The sequence below is a fragment of the Fukomys damarensis genome, unplaced genomic scaffold (assembly GCF_012274545.1).
Source record: "Fukomys damarensis isolate Sample0158 unplaced genomic scaffold, DMR_v1.0_HiC HiC_scaffold_27, whole genome shotgun sequence".
In the NCBI taxonomy this organism is placed as follows: domain Eukaryota; kingdom Metazoa; phylum Chordata; class Mammalia; order Rodentia; family Bathyergidae; genus Fukomys; species Fukomys damarensis.
Genome location: NW_022900939.1, coordinates 23568751 through 23584260, shown reverse-complemented (window position 1 = coordinate 23584260; position 15510 = coordinate 23568751). Strand labels below are relative to the sequence as shown.

The window sequence follows — 15510 nt, the reverse complement described above, 5'->3', positions numbered from 1 at the left end:
TCAGCCGTTCCCTGAGTCCTGAAAGGCCCCCAGGCCCTGGGCCAGGACCGAGGCCCATCTCTCCAGGCACGTCCTCGGTCTCGCGTTGCTGGCGCAGCCGGCGCAGGGCGCCTGCCAAGCGGCTGGGAGAGGCACTACGGCCGCGGAGCTCCCCCAGCACCTGGTCCCGATAGAAGGCTTCGGCGCAGGTGCCATGCTCCCGGTAGCAGTTCAGCGAGCAGTAGGGAACATTGCAGCGAGGGCAGGTGTACCGCGCCGGCTGGGCTTCTCCCGCCGGGCAGAAACCGCAGGGCCCGGCAGGCTCCATGGCAACTGGCGCAGCCAAGCAGCATAGAATCCTCAAGGGCCGTAGTTTAGTCACTTCCGGTGTTGCTTCGCTTCCTTCCGCCTCTTTGCCCGGCGAACCGAGCATTAGGGGTAAGCAGGTACCGAGGCTTCTCGGCCATTTCCGCCCAGATTGGGACGCCCAGCGTGCCCGCTGGGAGCCCGCACAAGCCCCACCCACCTTGATGACGCAACCAGATAGGGAAAAAAAAAAAGTTAGTTTTAGTTTTATTCTCCACACAGGCCTCTTCTTCATTAAGTAGCTGCTCATTAAATATCACCATCCCTCATTCACCTCTGTTAAATGTAGACTTCATGTTAAGGTCTAAGAATACAATGAGAATGAGAGGCAGGGCATCTATCTTGGCTTAGTGTTGCATGGAGTGGGGACGAACTACAAATATCTGTGCCACACACCACAATGTCGATCTGTGGCGTTGGCCAGGTAAGACCCAGTGTCTGTTTTGCAGTACTGGGGATTGAACCTAGGGGCTCTCTACCACTGAGTTACACCCCATCCTCATCCCCTCCACCCCTTTAAATTTTTTTTCTTTTCCAGTACCAGGGATCGAAATCAGGACCTTGCAAAAGCCAAGGCAGGTTCAGTGCCACTAAACTAAAATCCCTGGCCTCCCTTTTTTAAATTTTGAGACTCTCAACAAGTTGTCCAGGCTAGCCTGAAACTTCTCTTGCCTCAGCCTCCTCAGTGTTGGGATTACATGTGCCAAGGCACCCAGCTAGCCCTAGTTCTTTGGTCCTTGCCTCACATTCAATCCCATGTCCTGTCAGTTCTGACTCTGAAATACTTTGCATTAATCTTGATATGGGTCATTTATTTCACTACCAAGATTTGGATGGACTTGAAACCCCTTGCATCCCAAGTAATGGTCTGAGCTACTTGCCCCCTCACCTGGGTGACAATCCCTTAACAGGTTTCCTAACTCACTTGCCCGCCAAAGAACTGAGATGGCAGGGTGTATGTAGCTTAGTGGTACAGCACTTACCGAGACTCTTGGAGTCCCCAAATTCAATCCCCAGCACTGAGGTAGGGGCTGGAAAATAAGCAAGACTTAGTCTCAAACTTAAAAAGGGGCTGGGAATACAGCTCAGTGGTAGAGTCCCTGGATTTGATACTAGGACTGCAAACAAACAAACAAGCCAAAAAAAACACCACACAATTTAGATCACATTGTATCAGGCTTAAATCCTTTTCAAGACGCTATTGCACTTGGACTCAATACCTGCAATAATTTTGTTTTACCAATTCATGTTAAAATTTAACCTCTACTGAAGTATTAAAGTAGGACCTTTAAACAGGGCACAGTGGCCCACCTGTAATGCCAGCACTCTGGGAAGCTGGAGGAATGACGATCAACGAGTTTGAGCCCAGCCTGGGTAACTTGGTGAGACCCTGTTAAAGGGTGGTGGTTAGGATTAGTGGGTTATTTGGAGAATGGACATTGTAAGAGCAAGTTTGTTGCCTGGTGTGGTGGTGCATGACTATGATCCCAACACTGGAGAGGCTGAGGCAGGAGGATTGCCGAGTTTGAGGTCAGCTTGGGTGATACAGTCAGTTCAAGGTCAGCATGAACTACATAGCAAGACCGTTTCACACACGCACACACACCCAAAGTGATAGGACCAGAATCAAAAGGTGCATAAAAGAAATAATTTTTTTTTTTTGAGAGACTTGCTCTGTAATTCAGGTTGCTCTTGAACTCAAGGTGATCCTTTTGCCTATGCACCACCATGCCCAGTTCCGTTAAGTCACATCACTTTTGCTTGTCTTTGCTCAATTCTCTTGCCTGGAATTTTCCCCAGCACCACAAAAAAAAAAAGTTTTTTTTGTTTGGCACTGGGGATCAAACTTGGGACCTTGTGTTTGTGAGGCAGGTGGCAGAACCAGAGCTAAAACTCGGTTTTTAAGACAAGGTCTCACTGTGTAGTCTAGGCTAACCTTGGGCTCTTGACTCTCCTGCCTCAGTGTAAAATTTGAAGAAAATTCAAATGGCTAGCAAGACCCTGTCTCAAAAACTCATTTCAGACTACAAAATTAACCAACATTTATACTTCCTTCATCTTACGTCTTTAGTTAGGTGTGGTGGCACTGGCCTGTAATCCCAGTGCTTGGGATGCTGAGGCAGGATTGATGGCTGCAAGTTCAAGGCCTGCCTGAACTGCACAGCAAGATTCTCTCAAAATAACAAAACTAGAGCTGGGCGTGGTAGTGCACGCCTGTAATCCCAGCACTCGGGAGGCTGAGGCAGGAGGATCACTGTGAGTTTGAGACCAGCCTGGGCTACATAGTGAGTTCCAGGTCAGTCTCAACTACATAGTGAGACCCGTCTCAAAAAACAAACAAAAAAAACCCAACAACAAACAAAAAAACCAAAAACAAAACTAGGGTCCGGGACTCTCAGTGGTGCTGCCACCTGCCTCACAAAAGCAAGGTCCCAAGTTCCATCGATACCAACCTCTCCCCTTTTTGTTTTGAGACAGGGTCTCACTATGTACTTGAGACTGACCTGGAACTATGTAGCCCAGGCTGGTCTCGAACTCACAGCGATCCTCCTGCCTCAGCCTCCAGTGCTGGGATTACAGGTGTGCAGCACACCTGGCCCACATCTTTTAATTTATCCTCACTGCATTCCTAGCCAGCCAGAAAATGGAGGTAAAAAAAAAATCAAATTTAGCAGTCCAAGTCCAGAGCTCCACGGTATACTGTCTTTGAAGAACAAGTTTTAAAAACAGGTCCATACACGAGGGACATGTTGCTAGGAATCTTGAACCAGCTTTGGAGTAGCGTCTTTTGGAATATTGAAAAACTTATCCTACCCTAGGAAAATTTATCCTACGTGTGATTAGGTTAGCAAGGCTGGCCAAGCCGTCATTTATATGGTCAGACGTTGTCTCAGTAGTCAAGAAACAGGTTCAGACTGAGGCATACCAGGTTCCTTGTGAGCTGGACTTCAGGCCATAGCTAGTCCACTGTCCAGAGAAGGGTCAGACTAGTGTTTCTTGGTTCTTCAACCCAAACCACTTCCTTCCCTTCCACACTGACTCCATAACAAACTCCCCAGCCAGTAATTCCTGCTGTTCATGCTTGAAGCCGGGGAGGTACCCAGGAGGAATTATCAAGTTGTATAGGCTGGGGAGTATGCTACTCCACATTTAAGGACTGGTATCCACAGTGATTCTGAGAGCTTTTCCTAAATTTTACCACTCTCCCCAGGCTTCCCTGATTTAGGGGATACCCCACCAGCCCTGGAAGCCCCACCGCTCCCCAAGGTTCTGCAAATGAAAACAGAAGAAAGAGCTGCCTGGGCGAAATGGCTTTATTAGAGAAAGCCAGGATTACACAGGATTTAAGAGTTGGCATTGGGGCCCTTCTTCTTGCCAAAGGTGGGCACAACATTGACAAAGCGCCGGTTGTACTGCATTCGCCTCTTGGCCCGGCCTGTCTTCTTCTTCTTCTTCTCCTGTTTGGCCACCTAGGAAAAAAAGGGATTACGATCACTTTGGCTGAACACTTCCATGCCTGGCATCCCTCCCTCACCCTCCTCTCCATGAATCAAAAGGGCAGACCAGAATCAAAGGTCTTGGCTTAACTATGATAGGGGAGAACAAGGTCCAAACACCAGCGCTAATTCTCACTCACCTTGGGAGTTTGACCTCTCACTTTCCCAGCCCGAGCTAGGGAACCATGGACTTTACCTATAGTGGGAAAATAGAATAAATAGCAGCAGGTAAGAAACAAGATCAATCTTCCAGAATAATAATCTCCTGTCAACCTAAATTTTTTTCAATACGAAAGAAAACAGAAAGACCCACCCCACAAAAAAACTTTTCCAGTGCAAAAGATGAATGTTAGACAAGCACTCTACCAGTAAAGTATACCCCTAGTTCTTTTTATTTTGAGACAGATTTGTACTAAATTGTTAAGCTGGGCTCAAATTTACATTCTCCTGTCCCAGCCTCCCTGGTAGCTCACAGAAGTTTGCCATCACACCCAACTTCAACTCAATTTCTAAGATATGCAGAGCCTAACAATGAATGAAACTTAAGATGCAGAAATTCAACCTCTAACTAAATTTTACCTCAGAACTTTCCATTTTCTGACTCTGGGGTAGGAGGGGCTGTATCCTGGGGATTGAACCCAGGGCCTTTATACTGAGCTGCACCCCTGGCCCTTTTCAGAATTTTAAGACAGGATCTAGATCTTTAAATTACCTGGGTTGGGCTCATATTGTGTGTGGTTTTTCTGATTCAGCCTCCAAGGCTGATGGAATTACAGGAAGGCGCTCCTACACCCTCTTTCTTAACAAAACTGAAAAGTGCCTTGGGGACCTGGTCTGACCTGGTTTTAGTGGGAGAACTAGAACGACCTGGTAAGAGACCGAAAGAAGAAAAACAAAAATCAGTTCTGCTCAATTCACACAAACTCTCAGAGTTCGTTCTGAGGGCAGTAAAAAGAATCACCCTGGATTGAGGAACCCCAGAAGGCAATAAATGTATCATCTCAGAACTATCTGAGCTGGGCTGGACAGGTGATACACGCCTGTAATCCCAGCACTCAGGAGACAAGAGGCAGGAAGATCACTGCCAGTTTGAAGCCAGCCTGGGCTACAGTGAGATTCTATCTTAAAGAAATAGAAACAAAATCATAAAAAAGAAAGGATCTAGCTGCTACACGTTGTACTCCACACCCATTAGATAAGAGCATTTAAAAAAACACTTCTCCACGCACCTCCAAGCATGCGGCCAGCTACTTCCAGAGTGGCCAAGGCTTCCACGCCACACTGGCCAAGGATGGCATCATCCTCCAGTGGCTTGCCTGCCAGGAGCACGACTTGATCTTCCGGTGCGATGCCTTCCAGGGAGGCCACTTGAGCCTATAGCGGGGTAAAAGAAAATTCTTGGGCCGGGGATTTAGTTCGGTGGTTCCGGCGCCTGTCTGCCAAGTACCCGAATTCGATCTCTAGTGTACACACACACACACACACACACACACAAGGAAAAGTCTTGTAAACGTCTTGGTGGAGAACGTTAGAGGACTGAACACGGAGAGGCCCACACAGCCTTACCTTGATCTGGGCGACCGTCTCTTGGCCGGTCACTTCGAGGGTGTGCAGGTCCTGGGCGCGGACAAAGAGCTGCATGGTGGCAACTAGGAAAAGAAAGTCGGCTTTAAGAAAATGAAAAAAACGTTCTCTGAGAAAGGGGTTCTGTGGGAGAAGCGGCCCACAGACTATCACGCCGGGACGGAGCCAGTCGTGGTGTCTCACGTGGGAAAGGCAGAGGCTGCTAGAGAATTCGGATAGGGACCGGAGCGTGGGCAACAAAGCAGCTCCTGTACCTTGATCTTCCGCAGCCTCTGACGAGGAGGCCAGAACGTCAACAAGCCCTCTAAATCCATCCGTCTTACAGGTCTTACCTGAATCGCTGACCCAGCCGCCACTACCGCGAAGATGGAGTCGAGAAAGAGGAAGAAGCGAGGACACGCAGGTCCTAAACGCCTATTGCGTGACACGTCACTACTGAGCGACCGTGCTGGGCGCTTCCTACCTCCCACTGCCGCCCTAACCCCGCCTTTGCACGCTTTGCGCAGGCGTCCTTTGGGTTGGGGCGGTGCGCGCGGGGGGGGCGGGCCCAAGCCGGTTGCGCGTGCGCAATAACAGTGTGTGTAGGGGGGGTCCAAGATGGCGGTGTCTGTGTACCGTTCTTGTTTTCGGCGCTGGAGAACTGGCTTCCAATGGGGCTGCAAGCTACGACAGCTGGTGAGTGCTGAGCTTGGCGCTGAGGGCAGAGGGCGGAGTGTGGAGGCTCTTGTTAGTCATTGTAACCCGGAAATCCACATTTCTACACGGGGCCCTAGTTTTCCTAATCGGTGGCACTTGTCTGGAGAGTAGTAGATCGGTTGAATGGGAAGGAAGGTGGCCGACTCCGGAGTGCACTTGGCGGAATTAGGGAAGTGAAGGTTGGAGTGTAGCTGCTGGAAAGCCTAGGTTAGTCAGGAATGACAGGAGCTGCACATCGACTTTCTCTGCCTGGATCCCAAAGTGTGAGTTTGGGGAATTATGATTGGTTAAAATTTGTGATTTGAGTCCTACAGAAATTCTAAGACACATGTACTGTTCAGAGTGTTGAACGTCTTTCCAGTGCCACCTGCACACCGGAAAACAAGTCTACTGCTCTCCCACCTCTAGTCTTTTATTTATGCCATTTTCTCTGCCCGAAGTGTTTCCTTTCTCTGCTAAGTTTGTGCTGTGTTGTGAGTCAGTGGAGAGATGGTTGGTTTGTTTGTTTGCCTCAGAGCGAGACGCAGGGGCCTCCGGATTACCGCAGCTTTGTGGAGTCCACAGATGAGTTCCAGTTTGTGGAGCGCCTCTTACCTCCCACCACGATCCCAAAGCCACCGAAGCATGAACATTATCCCACTCCTAGTGGCTGGCAGCCTCCTAGAGGTGAGCTGGTTATGGGGATGGTTGAAAAGATGTAGGGAGAATTCCCCTCTCCAGTGGTCGGTTTACCCAGTGGGTTCAGGACTCAAGACGAGATTCCTTAAGGTTAGAATTGTCTCAAGCCCAAGGAAGGGCCCAAGAGTGGAGCCCTCAATTTTACTGGTATCCCACCAGCCCCACTGTTGGCATGGGGCTTCCCATATCGGAAAAAATAAAGAATAAAGAGAAGACCCAAGTGCATGAACCTCCCCTTACCTACTTGTCCCCTAATTGAGAACACAGCTTGGTTGGTCAGGTGATTCAGAGTTTGAATTTGTCTCTGCTGTTCACTGTTGGTGTGATCTTGAGTTAGGCATTTACCTCCTTCCATTCTCAGTTTCAGTAAAATGGAAATAAAACACTTAGTACAGAGCCCAGTAGGTGTTCAGTGTTTGTAAGCTCCTTTCCCCTTGTTCCAGAAATTGATTTCATCCTCCCTAGCCCATTGGAAAGGGGCAATAATTGGCTACAGAGGGGGACCCAGAGATCCAGGGAGGCACAGCTCTGACTTCTTGATTACCTGATAGTTGGTACCAAACCCTATGTAGAACACCAGGCTCAACAATTCGGTCTTGACTCTAGACTGAAGGAAGGAGATGCCCCAACCTGAAATATGGAGGCACCTTGGTCCAGCTGGATGCAATAACCCTCTTCAGGTTTTGTGAAAGGGTCTTGGCTGAGGTAAGATGCCACTTTGGAGTTGACTTGTCACTGTTCCTCTGTCACAGATCCCCCACCCAATTTGCCCTACATTGTGCGGCGCTCCCGAATGCACAACATCCCTGTCTACAAAGACATAACACATGGCAACCGCCAGATGACTGTTATTAGGAAAGTGGAGGGAGATATCTGGGTAAGTGTGTGTGTGTGTGTGTGTGTGTGTGTGTGTTTTGAGGGAGATCAGCGTCCTCCAAGTGTGTGTGTGTGTGTGTGTGTTTTGAGGGAGATCAGCGTCCTCCAAAAAGACTGACAGGCCTGATCTGTCATTCTTCCCCAGGCCCTGCAGAAGGATGTGGAAGACTTTTTGAGCCCACTGCTGGGGAAGACACCTGTCACCCAGGTTAATGAGGTGACAGGTACCTTGAGGATCAAGGGCTACTTTGATGAGGAACTCAAAGCCTGGCTCCTCGAGAAGGGCTTCTGAGGCCTGTTGAGCAGCCTGCGTGGACTAACTGGAGCCTGGGAACCTTGGGAGGAAGTGGGTATTGGAGTCCCTGGCAAGGATACAAAGACCACACTTGAAGGTTTGGGCAGAGCAGGAGTAAGAGCTAATGGGTTTTGGGGTCAGATCTTGCTTTTGCAAAGGGGAAATGGGCATGTGTCCACTGGCAGAGCTGTACAGTATGGGACACCCACCAGGAATGGCCAAGATAGTAAGAGGCATTAACTGCTGTCCTTTCTGTCAGTGGCCTGCTTTGGTGAGCTCCTTGGGTTTAATTATTCAAATTTATGGGATATAATCTGGTAGAAGCATAGCCCATCCTGGCCGAGGGGAGGGTTCAAGGGCAGGCCCATTCCTGCTCCCTGCTGGGAACACTGATGAGACCTTGTTCTAGGCCAGACCTGGTGTGGTGGAGACTGTAAAATACAGATGACTCAGGCAGGGGCCTAAGCGCCAAGTGCATTGCTGTGAACTGGGGCAGTGCAGTGGGGGCAGCCTCACAGACAGGGAGGCCTCTCTCAGATCTCTGTGCCATTCCAGACTGGGGCCTGATTGAGTGGGTTTCTAGCTCCAGGAGTTAAGTAATTAGCTCTGGGTGGCCTGACCACAAGGGAGTGCCTGGGAGCTCCTTGGAAGTCCTTGCTGGGCCTTCCCACCATGCTGGCCCGGAGTCCAGGCTGGACAGGTATCTGTAGGCAAGAAGATGCAGGCCTCTCATCCCTGCCATCCCATCCCAACATTAGCCAAGTAGCCTTCACACTTGCCCATCCCTGGAGTCACAAGGGCCAAAGGCCTCACCTCACTGTCAGACTGGCTAAGGCAGTGTTTAGATCCTGTCAGCCCTACTTGATCTTTGACCCAAGACAGGCACTAAGCTTCTCTGAGGCTGTTTCTCAGTGTGTCAAATGGGTATGTTAATCAACAGTGTCTCGTTCCTGGGGGTTTCAGGCCATTCTCAAATTTAGTCTCTGCCAGGAAGAGGAGCTGGACCTTACCCTATGACACAAGCCCACCAATTGTTAATGCAAGTTTTTATTTGGCTGTATATACAATTTAAGCTATTAAAATTTGTACAATATTTACAAATTAAATAATCATCTGAAACTGTCTCCAGCAACTCTTGTAACACAAAACTGAGGGGAAGAAAGACAGGGGCAGGCAGGCCTTGGCTCCCATGTTTCCTTACTGTCCCAGAGCCTGTTCTAAACTAGAAAAACTAGGAACCGGCACTCCTGCTCCCCCCCTTTCTGGGGTCAAGCATTCAAATTCAAAAGACAAATTTAAGCCAAAAGCCACTAGGTGAGGAAGTAGCTCCAATCCTGACTCAAGAAAAGTCCCGCAGGCTCAACAGTGGCCTTGAATTCCGGGTTGCAGTGGTTGAGGAGCAGCACGCCAACCCTCAGCCCTGGTACGGCTGGGCAGTGGCTGCTGGGTGAGGTGGCTCAGCCTCACCTGAGAAGCTGCAGGGGAAAGGGTCTGGGGGAGGGGTGGGGCAGGGTCCCCCAGTGCTGTCCGCCTGCCCCCCACCCCCAGGCACTCCTTTCCCTGAGTTGTGTGGTTGCCAGTAAGATGTGGAAATGCCAGAGGGCATGGGGACACAGCTACCACCACAAGGGGCTTCGGGGAAGATCGAGGTGCAAAGAGGAAATTGGTACCAGTCTTGGCAGGAAGGCCAGCAGCAAGTTCCTGGCCTGCCTCCAGCCCTTTGGGATCCACACTTGGGAACGGGAGCTAATACTGTTCGGCACTGCAGCGTGACCCCTTACAGTAGGGCTTAGAGGAGCTGCTCTTCCCCCAGAAAGGGTGGGGAAGAAGAGGGTCTCAGAGGCTGGACCTTCTGCCTTCAGTCCCGGCTGGGCCCTAGCACAGCAGAGTGCTGCACAGGTGAGGAGATGGTCGGAACTGATCGGCATCCCCATGGGAGTGGGGCCAGCTGGAAACAGCCTTCTCTCCACCTGGCCTCAGGAATGCCGCTTCCTCTTCCTCAGAGCTGGGGTTACGACTCCCTGGTCAGAGGGAGCTGGCACTTGGTGGCAGGATGTGTTCCAGCAAGGGCTGCTCAGGAGAGCGGGACAGGGCTGGGGCAGTGTCAGTGGGCAACAGGGGACTCGAGCTTTTGCAGGCGGCGCCGGCGGAGCTCTGCAGCATCCGGCTCTCCATCCTCGGGCAGCTCCTCGGCACCCACAGACTCAGGAGCTGGGGACACAGAGGTCAGAAGTGGAACCCTGGGAAGCCCCTGCCCCACCCCCCAAGGCTGATCACCCCAAGGCTGATCACACCCACCTGGAGGCTTTTCAGTTTCCTGGGCTGGTGAGGCTTCTGGGGATGGGGTGGTGGCCTCAGAGCTGGGGGTGCTGGTGGAGGCAGCAGCAACCGCTGTGGAAGCAGTCTCTTCTGTGGGGCTAACTGAAGTGGCAGGCCGGGGGGGCCTGGGAAGACAAGGGATAAAATCTGGTCTGTCCTTGGCATCTTGGTTGAACCCTGCCCTTGGTGACCCTTGTGGGACAGTCTAGGAGAGTATGCCATGTGTGGCCACAGTCACCAATAGGCAGAAACACACGGATAGAGTGACCCCCCAAGGGCCAAGTGATTCTGTCCCAAGAACTGCAGGCAAGGACTGCTGACCCCTCTGCTATCACCCGCAGTCTCCACTGGGGGTGTCAGGCCTTACAGGGTATCCAGAGGAAGGCATACAAGGCTCAAGCCTTGGACGCCAGTGTCCCTCCCTCACCAAATAGGGGCTGGGCACTCTGTACATGTCACTTCAGAGTAGGATTTAGAACTGCTCTCTTCCCACAAGGTAAAAGAAGTCAGAAAGCAAGTAGCAGTGGGGCTTACATTTGAACTCCTTTATCTGCCCCCTTGGCTCAGGAGCAATTCTGTCAGATGGGTGTTTGGTGATGAGCTGAGGTAGTGAAAACTAGGAAGAACTTGAATTTACTGTTTTGGTGAAGTTGGAGATCGAAACCAGGGCTTGCTTTTTTGTTTTGTTTTTGAGATAGCTTCTCATTATGTGGTTCAGGCTGGCCTGGAACTCGCAGCAATCCTCCTGCCTCAGCCTCCCAAGTGCTGGGATTATAGGCTTGTGCCACCATGACTGGCTAAAACCAGGGGTTTTGTGCATACCCTCTTAACTCTGAGCCACACACTTTGTAATTTGGGTTCAGAAAAACAAAAAATAAGATTGAAGATAAGCTTGTTCTTAAACATTCCTGCTAGCCTCAGATGGGCTTCTTGGAGAGGAAGGATAAAGGCACTGGTAATCAAGAGCTCCCTGAAACTGTTTGTGTCTACAGGTAGGTGGCCCAAGTGTCAGCAGATGTCAGAGTGGCAGGGCAGATGAATGTCAAGAACTGGAGCCCTCAACAGCTCCATCCACCCGCATTACCCCACAAAGACGCACCCCAAGGAAGCTAGCACAGTGAGGTACTGGTTGATCTGCAGCATGGCGGCGTCCAGCAGTGTGTGGATGTTGCGCAGGCTCTGCAGCCGGGCCTCCAGGTGCTGCCGCTCATGGCCTTCCAGAGCCCGAAGCTCTTCTGGGGTCAGCCCAGCAAAGCCCGCAGGGGGCACAGGCATAGGGGGGAATGCTGGGGAGGAGGTGGAGGCTTAGTCTGGGCTGCCTGGCCTGGCCACACACCCCCAGTCAGCCTCCAGAACTTCCCAGAGTGGCTCAGCTTACCAAAGGGTGGAGGCAGGGGCATGCCCATCCAGGGAGGAGGGAAGGGGAAGCCTGGGGCAGGACCAGCCTCTGGGGCAGGAGCAGAGCCAGGCGCTGGGCCGGAGGCACTGGTGCTGGCAGCTGTCGTTGTGCCTGTTCCACTCGGCCGAGAAAGGGCTGCTAAAGAGCAGAACAAGGTCAGAGTGGTGCAGGGCTCCCCGTCACCCCCTGCCACATTACCCAAAGGCTCACCTGCACTGGTGGATGGCGGGGCTGCGGCCTCCCCTGAGCTTGGAGGAGGTGGAACAGGAGGGAAGGGGCCCATGGGAGGCCACAAGGGGAACATGCCTGGAGGAAAAGGAGGCAGGAGGCCCTGGGGGACTGGAGAGAGAACAGGGTGGTGAGCAGAGGGCTAACAAAGCCCACACCTCGGCAGGGGCTAGGCTGCTAGGCTCTTGTCCTCTGCTCTCACAGCTCCTGAGCTCAGCACCAGTCCCAGCAATTTCTTATCTTTTCACCCCGTGGCCCGGACAGCCATGACATGAATCCCCCACTACCTCCCACACCCAGCCCAGGGAGTACCCACTGTGGTGGATGGCCAAGAGGAGGAACACTCACAGTTAGGGGGCTGGGGCAAGAGTGGTGGGGCATGAGGGGCAGGAGGTGGCCCTTGATCTGCAGGCTCAGGGGGCGGTGGTGACTGGGCTGGCAGCGATGCCCGCAGGACATCCATGCGGCAGGTAGGGCAGGTCTGCTGCCTCTGGAACCAGGAGCGCAGGCAGCTGGGGGACAAGACCAGGCAGTGGTCAGCACCTCCCTAGGGCTTGGGCCTGGATGTGCAGGTGCTCGGGGCCCCACCCACCTGGTATGAAAGATGTGGTTGCAGGGCAGTCTCTTGGCACCTGTCACCATCTCTTCTCGGCAGATGATGCAGACATTGTCCATTGCCTGGAGTTCCTCAGGGGTGGCATCTGGATACCTGTTAGGGTGGCAGAGCATGTGTCAGGACCAGAGCTGCAAACAAGGGGACCTAGGACAGAGTTTGGGACAGCAGTCATGACAAGGCCACTTACAGTGTGTTCATGTTGCGGATGGCTCGTCGTGACATGATGGCATCTGTCACAGCTTTCTTGAACTGCCTGAAAAGATAGATAGTGAGTGCAGGAAGAGGTGGGCAGAGATCAGGTCAGGAGAGGGAAAGGACAGGGCTGGGCTCACCTCATGGCCAGGTACATGGGCCGGATGGCAAAGAGTGGGAAGGTGTGTACCTTGATCATAATGGTCATGAAGGCCATGTATAGCAGAACCTTGATGAAGCCTTGGGACAAGAGATGCAAAGAGCAGCTGGTTACAGGGTTGGGCAGGCAGTGTAGGGGAGACTGGTCTGGTCAGGACAGGCCCAGGCTCCTCTCACCTGTGAACAGCTCTGTGTAGAGCATGTACACGGCCTTATTGTCCCAGGGGTTTTCGCTCTGGAGGTCCACAGAGTGCAGCACATACTTGATGAAGATGGTGAGCACCATAGTCATCAGAATGGCGTACTGAGGGAAGAGTGCACCAGGGGATGTGAACATCAGCTCCCCTTCCTCCAGCCACACTGCTGTTCCCAGGCCAGCTCTGGCATCAGCCTCCAGGAAGCTTTCCCCGAACCCCAGGTGGGGGCTGCTCCACACCAGAGCTCTATGAGCCCTCTAGCCATTCCCTTGGAGCGTGTGAAGGGGGTCAGGTCTGACTAGCTGCTGCTCCCTGGTGGCTAGCTTAGGGGTGAGCACACAGCAGATGCTGGTAAGGAAGGGTTTGCTGGGTTATTCAAGGCACATGCAGTGCCACCTCAGGCTTGTCCTCTCGGCCTCCCAAAGTCAGTTTTACCTCAAAGCCAAACACCAGCTGCACAGAGGCCCCACGGGTCAGGATGCTGTGATAGGCGTGGCTGACGAAGAGGAAGTCCAGGATACCCAGGAGGAACATGAGGGCTGTGGAGACCCCCGAATGGGGGGTGGGGGTGAGGTTAGCCCACAACTGATAGCCGCTGTCTGTTCTAAAACAGCTCCCCCTCAAGCCCACATGACCATGGCCCCAGCCATCTACTCTGGTGGGCACATTCCACGGACTTGGCCCTCTGGGAACCCTAGTTTGGAGCGGGGGTGGGGTGGCCCAGGCTCCAGGTGAGGAAGCAGAGAGCTGAGGGCCCAGGCAGTTGAGAAGCTCTGGAGTGGAACAGGGCAGAGACAATGCAAATTAACTTCCTAAATTATCTTTCCTGTACAGCTGTGGGCTGAGGGACAGCGTGTGCTCTGGGGTATGCCTCCGTGGCTAACCACTTTTCACATTCCACTCCTTCGTGGCGCCTCTCCTCCCTCCAGCAACTCCCCTACCCGCCATGAGTCTCACTCACAGACAATGCGGCAGTGAAAGAGCCAGGAGATATTAGGGCTTCGTTCCATCTGAGGCAGAGCAGAGAGGGGTCCCATCAGGACAGCTGGGTCACCCACGTCCCCCTCCAAGCCCTCAGTGTTCCACAAGCCTGCCCACCAGCCACTCCCAACTCACAAAGTCCACGCGGTCCTCGGCCAGCCAATGGAAACACTTGAGGAAGAGAAGGAGCGTGAAGAGCGCAACAAAGCGGGGGCTGAAGTCATCCCGAAAAACCGTGAAGGCCAGACACGTCTCCGTGACAGCATACCAGGAACGCTCAAGAAGGTGCTGGAGGTTGAGCAAGGGAGGATGTGGAACCAAGACGTTCTATTCTGCTTGCCCGGTGCCCTATCCCTCACCTGGGAGGTCACCGACATCTTACCTCCATCTCCGCTGCCCTTAGCTGCCCAAAGAACACCTTGCCCATCACCTTGCCCAAGAGGAAGACAAGGACGAAGGCCTGGATGTACAGGACCTAGGAGTGAGGAAAAGCTCTAGTTTGAGGTCACGTTCTTTCCTCTGCTCGGCCCTTATCATCCAGGAACCTCCCCAAGTCCTCATCACAGTTTATTCAAAGTTGGGTGGCTAGCAGCTACTTCTCACCCACTTACCTGACCTGTAGCCCCGCCCCTGTCCCAAGCAGGCTCCCGTCCCTCCCAAGGAGCTCCTCCCTCCCTGAGCCCTGAACTCACTGCCATGCTGGGGCTGGACTTGGTCAGGTATACCACCGTAGGGTAGAACTGGTGTTTGAGGTAGTAGGCGTGAGCCACCACAGCCCCAGTCAGCGCCAGGCTGGCCGCCATCATCACTGCGGTGCGGAACATTGCCCTGGCCTGGAGACCTAGGTGGGGAGGGAAGAAGACATCATGTGGGATGCCTACCCTGTGCAAAGCACAGTGCCTGCCACGGCATCGGGGAGAGAGGGGAAAGCAGCTCAGTTCACGATCCTCAGATCAAGAATAGCACGTTTCCCCCTTTCACAAATAAGAAACGGCCCCAAAGGGATTAAGTGGTCACACTGATGCAAGGCCTGGAACAGTCCTGTTTCGAATCTAGGGCTCTTTCCACACTGCCTGCCAAGTGGTCTCCTCTAGGGAGGCCATGAAGGAAAGCAGCAGGGCTGGAGGAGGCGGGGAGAGACTGCCGCTGCCGACCCCGGAGTGAAGGTGCTAGGGTGAGAAGCAAAATAAAATCAGCTCCAGGGGAGGGAACGAAAATCCCGGCTGACAGCAGCCAAAGCGTAGAGCGGCGTGGCGTTGGGTGACAGCTGTGCCAGGATGGTCAGCGTGGACGCGCGCTCGGCGGGCGGGTGGAGACATCAGCCTGGAACCCCCAACCCACGGGAAGTGTCAACTTGGGGCTCCGGAGAATCGGCCGGCAGGCTCAGTCGCGGCGGGACGGAGAGGGTCCCAGGTCGCCCTCGCGGCCGCGCACCTGTGAGCGCCAGG

General features: G+C 52.9%; 4 protein-coding genes across 6 annotated transcripts in view; 1 reads left to right on the top strand and 3 right to left on the bottom strand.

The window, feature by feature from the left end:
* The window catches only part of Znhit2 (zinc finger HIT-type containing 2), a 1551-nt gene extending 1086 nt beyond the window's left edge, over positions 1-465 (bottom strand). The window contains exon 1 of the mRNA XM_010636181.3: positions 6-465. Coding sequence (XP_010634483.2) covers positions 6-412 — 407 coding nt within the window. The 5' untranslated portion in view covers positions 413-465. The remainder of the gene's footprint in view (positions 1-5) is intronic.
* A 3176-nt stretch (positions 466-3641) lies between these two features.
* Positions 3642-5884, bottom strand: Fau (FAU ubiquitin like and ribosomal protein S30 fusion). Its single transcript, XM_010636006.1, has 5 exons — positions 5759-5884; positions 5409-5491; positions 5072-5216; positions 3983-4038; positions 3642-3815 (listed from the first exon to the last, which is right to left on the bottom strand). Exons 2-5 carry the CDS (start codon positions 5481-5483, stop codon positions 3690-3692), a joined length of 402 nt encoding a protein of 133 aa, XP_010634308.1. The 5' UTR covers positions 5484-5491; positions 5759-5884; the 3' UTR covers positions 3642-3689.
* An 86-nt stretch (positions 5885-5970) lies between these two features.
* Mrpl49 (mitochondrial ribosomal protein L49) lies at positions 5971-9077 on the top strand. The gene is made up of 4 exons (XM_010636005.3): positions 5971-6101; positions 6638-6788; positions 7553-7677; positions 7822-9077. Exons 1-4 carry the CDS (start codon positions 6024-6026, stop codon positions 7966-7968), a joined length of 501 nt encoding a protein of 166 aa, XP_010634307.1. The 5' UTR covers positions 5971-6023; the 3' UTR covers positions 7969-9077.
* A 530-nt stretch (positions 9078-9607) lies between these two features.
* Syvn1 (synoviolin 1) overlaps positions 9608-15510 on the bottom strand; it is a 6396-nt gene continuing 493 nt past the window's right edge. Inside the window, exons 2-17 of one of the 3 annotated variants that reach the window (XM_010636000.2) lie at positions 15497-15510; positions 14755-14903; positions 14445-14537; positions 14198-14350; positions 14043-14091; positions 13517-13620; positions 13062-13188; positions 12866-12965; positions 12721-12786; positions 12510-12626; positions 12266-12429; positions 11900-12028; positions 11669-11827; positions 11390-11576; positions 10270-10415; positions 9608-10182 (exon numbers count right to left, since the gene is read on the bottom strand). In XM_010636000.2, coding sequence (XP_010634302.1) covers positions 10076-10182; positions 10270-10415; positions 11390-11576; positions 11669-11827; positions 11900-12028; positions 12266-12429; positions 12510-12626; positions 12721-12786; positions 12866-12965; positions 13062-13188; positions 13517-13620; positions 14043-14091; positions 14198-14350; positions 14445-14537; positions 14755-14886 — 1833 coding nt within the window. In that variant the 5' untranslated portion in view covers positions 14887-14903; positions 15497-15510 and the 3' untranslated portion in view covers positions 9608-10075. The remainder of the gene's footprint in view (positions 10183-10269; positions 10416-11389; positions 11577-11668; positions 11828-11899; positions 12029-12265; positions 12430-12509; positions 12627-12720; positions 12787-12865; positions 12966-13061; positions 13189-13516; positions 13621-14042; positions 14092-14197; positions 14351-14444; positions 14538-14754; positions 14904-15496) is intronic. The other 2 variants (XM_019209299.2, XM_010636001.2) reach the window with 2 other exon arrangements.

Excerpts from the sequence above, each read along its gene's own strand:
- Fau (XM_010636006.1), bottom strand. The coding sequence starts at position 5,483 with ATGCAGCTCTTTGTCCGCGCCCAGGACCTGCACACCCTCGAAGTGACC. Across the intron at positions 5,217-5,408 it reads AGACGGTCGCCCAGATCAAG|GCTCAAGTGGCCTCCCTGGA; the intron begins GTAAGGCTGTGT and ends ACCCCGCTATAG. Across the intron at positions 4,039-5,071 it reads AGCTGGCCGCATGCTTGGAG|GTAAAGTCCATGGTTCCCTA; the intron begins GTGCGTGGAGAA and ends TTCCCACTATAG.
- Mrpl49 (XM_010636005.3), top strand. The coding sequence starts at position 6,024 with ATGGCGGTGTCTGTGTACCGTTCTTGTTTTCGGCGCTGGAGAACTGGC. Across the intron at positions 6,102-6,637 it reads GCTGCAAGCTACGACAGCTG|AGCGAGACGCAGGGGCCTCC; the intron begins GTGAGTGCTGAG and ends TGTTTGCCTCAG. Across the intron at positions 6,789-7,552 it reads TGGCTGGCAGCCTCCTAGAG|ATCCCCCACCCAATTTGCCC; the intron begins GTGAGCTGGTTA and ends CCTCTGTCACAG.